General features: G+C 33.4%; 1 protein-coding gene across 3 annotated transcripts in view; it reads right to left on the bottom strand.

Annotated features, from left to right (window-relative positions):
- Positions 1 to 5,963, bottom strand: part of slc4a11 (solute carrier family 4 member 11) — a 403,848-nt gene that overhangs the window by 137,658 nt on the left and 260,227 nt on the right. For all 3 annotated transcript variants that reach the window (XM_030126744.1, XM_030126745.1, XM_030126746.1), the window contains one exon: positions 2,227 to 2,436. In XM_030126744.1, the coding sequence (XP_029982604.1) occupies positions 2,227 to 2,436 (210 nt within the window). The remainder of the gene's footprint in view (positions 1 to 2,226; positions 2,437 to 5,963) is intronic.

Here is a 5,963-nt window from a genome sequence, read left to right as displayed (position 1 = left end):
TGTTGAAAACAGCTTGTGATGACATCTCTTAACTCCGTTAATCTATTTAGAATATACATGATTTTTCCAGTTTCCTGAAAAATAACAGTTTTGGACATAAGAGGTTTCCACCCGACAGCAACAATATGCATATTGTGAGAAGTGTTACCTTTTTGTTTGAGTTCTGTTTTCCAAAAGTTGGTTTTGTTGAGCTTTTAGTTGATGTTCTTCTGGTTACATGGATGTAGAGCATATCGTCACTGTCAGGCGGAAACCTCGTAAGTCTATTTTTGGTCTTTTTTTTGGTCATAAAACAATTCTATTGGTCAGTCTTTATGTTGGCTTGACAGTTTTGGAAATATTTAACCAATGAAAAGTGTTGAAAACAGCTTGTGATGACATCTCTTAACCCCTTTCATTTACTTAGAATATACACAGTTTTTCCAGTTTCCTGAAAAATAATCGTTTTGGACATAAGAGGTTTCCACCCAACAGTGACAAAATGCATACTATGAGAGGTGTCACCTTTTTGTTTGAGTTCTGTTCTTTTTTCACAAAAATTAATTTTGTTGAGCTTTTATTTGATGCTCTTCTGGTTACATGGATGTACAGCATATCGTCACTGTCAGGTGGAAACCTTGTAAGTCCATTTTTGGTCATAAAACAATTGTATTGAACAGTCTTTACATGGCCCTGATGGATTTAGAGACATTTAACCAATGAAAACTGTTGAAAAAAGCTTGTGACTACATCTCTTAACTCCATTCATGTATTTAGAATCTATCTATCTATCTATCTATCTATCTATCTATCTATCTATCTATCTATCTATCTATCTATCTATCTATCTATCTATCTATCTATCTATCTGATTGGCAAGTGCATTGATGATTAAGTAATGTGTTGATCGCGGCTTCTTAAAAAACCTAAACTTATTTCTGTGACTCCAAAATTTTTTTTATCTTTCCCAAGTGATTTATCTCCATTTATTATACTATAATCCTCTGCATTTTGCATTTTTCACTGATATTTTTCAACATTCAAGTCACTGATCATGTAGGTGTTGATAAAACTAAAAAAAGATGAGGACAGTGACTTTTTTTTTTAACAAAATACATGATTAACAGCATGAAAACATATGTCTCCATCCACTATCATTTGTCAAACTCCATGGGAGTTTCCACCTATATGACATCAAACTGAATATCTAACCAAACAAGCAAGATGCAAGATATTTGAGGATGTTTTTCACCAATTTCAGTTTTTTTTTTTTAAATTTATCAACTAATCAACAAGTGGTGCCAGGCACAACAAACCCCGCTACTCGCATGTACTGTAGCTTTTTTTTTTGTACAGTTATTTTATGTCTTTCAATCTATACTTGTATTTTATGTCATGATTACCGGTATAACGATAAACCGCGGTGAAATTCTCGATGGTTAGTATTACTGTTTAAATTCTAATTATCATGATAACAGTGTTTGGTTACCGCACTTTGAAAACTAATGGTACCGCTCATTTCCTGGAGAAGCAGCAGCACTCCAGGCTCTCTCTCTCTCTCTCTCTCTCTCTCTCTCTCTCTCTCTCTCTCTCTCTATCTATCTATCTATCTATCTATCTATCTATCTATCTATCTATCTATCTATCCATTTTGGACATAAGAGGTTTCCACCCGACACCGACAATATGCATATTGCAAGAAGTGGTACCTTTTTGTTTGAGTTCTGTTCTGTTTTCCAAAAATGTATTTTGTTGAGCTTTTAGTTGACGTTCTTCTGGTTACATGGACGTATAGCATATGGTCACTGTCAGGTGAAAACCTCGTAAGTCCATTTTTGGTCATAAATCGATTCAATGGCAACGCAGGAACTGGAGTTAAGAGTGGTCTGAGTCGGATTTGAAAAAATGGGATTTGAGCTGTTCAAACTGTCTTTAACAGATTGGATACAGGTCATATATGGGCAAAAAAATCAGATTTGGGCCACATTTGCCTTTAGTCTGACCTAAGAGTCTTTAAACTGCAGGAGGAAGCCACACAAACACAGGGAGGACACGCAAACTCCACCCCAGCAGTGGATACCTCAGTTCACATGTCGAGGAAAGTTAGTGAGTGTTCAGCGATTACAAGCCGAGGCTGCTGGGAATGAGTCACACAAACACACGCTGCTCTGAAATGTGTTAAAAATGGCCTAATAGCCTCACACACAAAGTGGGTGCACACAGGCTGCTGCTGCTACTGTTGCCCACCTTGAGGGGTTTCTGACTGCGGGGGTCTGTCTCCTCCATCCCCAGAGCGGTGGGCTGCTGGTTGGTCGCTGTCAGCTGGTGCCTCTGGAACACCAACGCCTCCTTAAACTCCTCCTGCGTCTTGGTCTCTAAAAGCTTTTGCCGGAAGGAGATGTCGGAGAACAGGGTTGCAAACGTCCTGCCCAGCTCCATCGCTGTCTTGGTGCTTTTCTGTGATGGAAAGAAGCGAATTAAGGAACATTAGGAAAAAAATGACAAGAACTGACAGTTTAAGCCACATTTTCCTGTTAATATATACAGTTGTGGAAAAAATTATTAGACCACCCGTTGTTTTCTTCAATTTCTTGTTCATTTTAATGCCTGGTACAACTAAAGGTACATTTATTTGGACAAATATAATGATAACAATAAAAATAGCTCATAGTAGTTTAATTTCAGAGCTGATATCTATCCATTTTCCATGGTGAGATTCAACCTCAGTGTGTTATTGGAGAAAAAATGTCAATATCCAATAAGTAAACATGAAAAATAAAAGAAAATCACATGTAAGGTGCAGGGAACATGTTCTAATATTCTACAATACATACAGTCATGGAAAAAATTGTAACACCACCCCTTGTTTTCTTCAGATTCTTGTTCATTTTAATGCCTGGTACAACTAAAGGTGCATTTATTTGGACAAATATAATGATAACAATAAAAATAACTCGTAGTAGTTTAATTTCAGAGCTGATATCTATGCATTTTCCATGGTTAGATTCAACCTCAGTGTGTTATTGGAGAAAATCAAGGTTAATGAAGTTACCATATTTGGTTCCTTACCCGGAAATGGCAAAAAAAAAAAAAAAAAAAGTCAATATCCAATAAGTAAACATAAAAAATAAAAGAAAATCACATGTAAGGTGCTAGGAACATGTTCTAATATTCTAAAATACACTGAGTCGCGGAAAAAATTGTTACACCACCCTTTGTTTTCTTCTATTTCTTGTTCATTTTAATGCCTGGTACAACTAATGGTACATTTGTTTAGACAAATATAATGATAACAACAAAAATAGCTCATAGTAGTTTAATTTCAGAGCTGATATCTATGCATTTAACATGTTTTCTTGATAATAACCAAAATCACTTCAGTTCTTATAACATTGTACTGACAAAAACAGTGCTTTTAGACATTCCATGTTTTCTTTTCTGTCTGTTTTAGTCACATGATACACACAGGAGTTAGTACTGGATTACATAACTGTTGTTTTTGATGACTTTGGATGATCTAATAATTTATAGCTACATAATTCTCCTCTGTAAATGTACTGGCCAGTGCAAATATACATATGTATGTGGAAAAAGCTGTCTTTTGTAACAGGGGTCTGGGATACAAAACAATAATGACAAATGTTATAATATAGTTTTATATTGGGATAAATATCATTGCATTGGTTAGTTTGGTTTAAATTGTTATCTTTGTTTCCAAAATGTCTCAGAGATGTTTTTTTTTACTTAATTTCCCTCAACAGTGATTTTTTTTCCTTTTTTGCTGACTGTAAATAATAATTTTCTACCACAACTAACCATCTACTTTCTATAAATAAATAAATAAATAATACATACAATTATCATTACAGTCTTTAGAAATAAAAGTTTTAACATAAAAAAAAACAATCTACTTTCTTCACATCTCACTTAGGAAGAAAAATCTCTCATTAAACTTTAAGGAAATATTTATATTTATGAAGTATATGGACAAAAATACTGGGACACATCATGGCTACAGCTTATAACATGTCCTGTTCATGCTGATTTGAGATAAAAACATCAGTATTAATAATCAATATGATATTTATCCCAATATAAAACTATATTATGACATTTTTTTACTTTTTTATTGGACTGTCTTCTCTCTGTAGCGCTTTGAGATTCCCCTGAATGAAAAGTGCTTTATAAATGCAGTTTAAAATAATTAAAAAAAAAAGAAAGAAAAAAAAAATAATAATAATAATAATGACAAAACAACAACAACAACAATACCACTACTACTACTACTACTACTACTACTACTACTACTACTACTAATTATTATTATTAATTATTATTATTTATGATTATTGTTTTGTATCCCAGACCCCTGTTAGAAAAGAAACACCTGAATTCAATGTGTCCACATACTTTTGTCCATGTAGTGTAAGACTTATTGCTATGAGGCTAATGATTTTCAAATCTGAGATGTTTAGTAGCCTTAAAGCTGTAAAATCAGGTGAGAAATACATTCAAATTAAAACACTATCCTTCTGCACCTTTCTCCTCTGTCCAAATCAAAAGGCTAAATATAGAAAGATGACCTGATGTTACTTTTCTAAGCTTCCGTGTCATATATTTAACTAAAATATCTGTCTTTAAACACTATATTCAGCCAAAATCTTCCCTGTCCAAGTAGATTTTCTTCAGCCCAAATACAGAAAAAAATTGGAAGACATTTATTCTTCTAGAATTGACAAAATATCAAAAGGAAGTTCTGGAATATTTACCCAGTGACTCTAAAAATGTATCAAACACTTCAGCTTTAATATGCATCATTATCATTCATAAGGTGTTTTCAATGGGAGGTAGTTTTCTCCAAATCCTTTTCATATTCTTCTACTGCTATTATTCTGTTTTATATTTTCTTTGTAAATCCTGAATCTTTATGTAAAAAACCTGTCACATATTTTCCTGTCACGTCTGAAACAGTGTAAGTCTGAGTGTATGAGACTGATTTTAGCCTCAGTTCCATATTTTTGGTCAGAAGTCTGTCTGCCTCCCTCTCTGTTATGACTGCATGAATGTCTCATCATGTTAATGGAAATGCGTTTGGATGTCTGAAAATCGGTGTGTAAAAGCACACATTTTCTGCAACATTTTCCACACTTTTTTTGGGTGCTACTGCAGAAAATGTAGTTTTCATGAGAGGACAACTCCCACCCCTTCAGGTCTGCCCCAAGGGAATAATTTTGGAAAAAATACGAACAGAGGTCAATGGAGAAAGAAAAATGATGTTTTGATCCTGTTTCAATTGTGCAACCATTTATACATATGATATTTGTCAATTTAAAAGATAATTTTACAAGCCAAGAAAGCCCTGGGTTTTGGCAAAGACAGTAAAGAAATATTTAGTTTGTGTTCAACAGCTGAATGGACTGCATCTACACTCCAAAAAAATGATTCTTGGCTCTAATAAACATGAAGTAATATTTTAAAGTAAAATGTAACTGAAATATATGAAATTTAAAGTTTATTTATCCGAAAAAGTCAAACATAATGTGAATATGCTTAGTATAAAATGAATCTAAACAAATAAAGTAAACTTTATTTACTAGATCACATAAAAAGGCTGAGTGTCACAGTCAAACACAGTTTATGTAAAAGTTTGCATTAACTAAATCAAATCTGACTGAAGGTATTTAATTTATTCATATTGACTCAATATGATAGAAAAAACATTGTATTAAATGCAACTCTTTACATTAAACTTATGTAATAAAATTACATGGAAAATTTACATGTAATTAAAATACATAAAGTCAACATTTTTGGCTTAATTATTTTTTTGAGTGTAGTGTCACGCATGATGCATAACGGCTGCTTGGAACATTTTACCTCAGTGTTTTTCAACCTTTGGGTCGGGACCCCACATGGGGTCGCCTGGAATTCAAATGGGGTCGCCTGAAATTTCTAGTTAATGATAAAAAAAAAAAAAAAAATGC

This window comes from Sphaeramia orbicularis, chromosome 22 (assembly GCF_902148855.1).
Source record: "Sphaeramia orbicularis chromosome 22, fSphaOr1.1, whole genome shotgun sequence".
NCBI classification, from domain to species: Eukaryota; Metazoa; Chordata; class Actinopteri; order Kurtiformes; family Apogonidae; genus Sphaeramia; species Sphaeramia orbicularis.
This window is presented reverse-complemented; position numbering and strand designations above follow the sequence as displayed.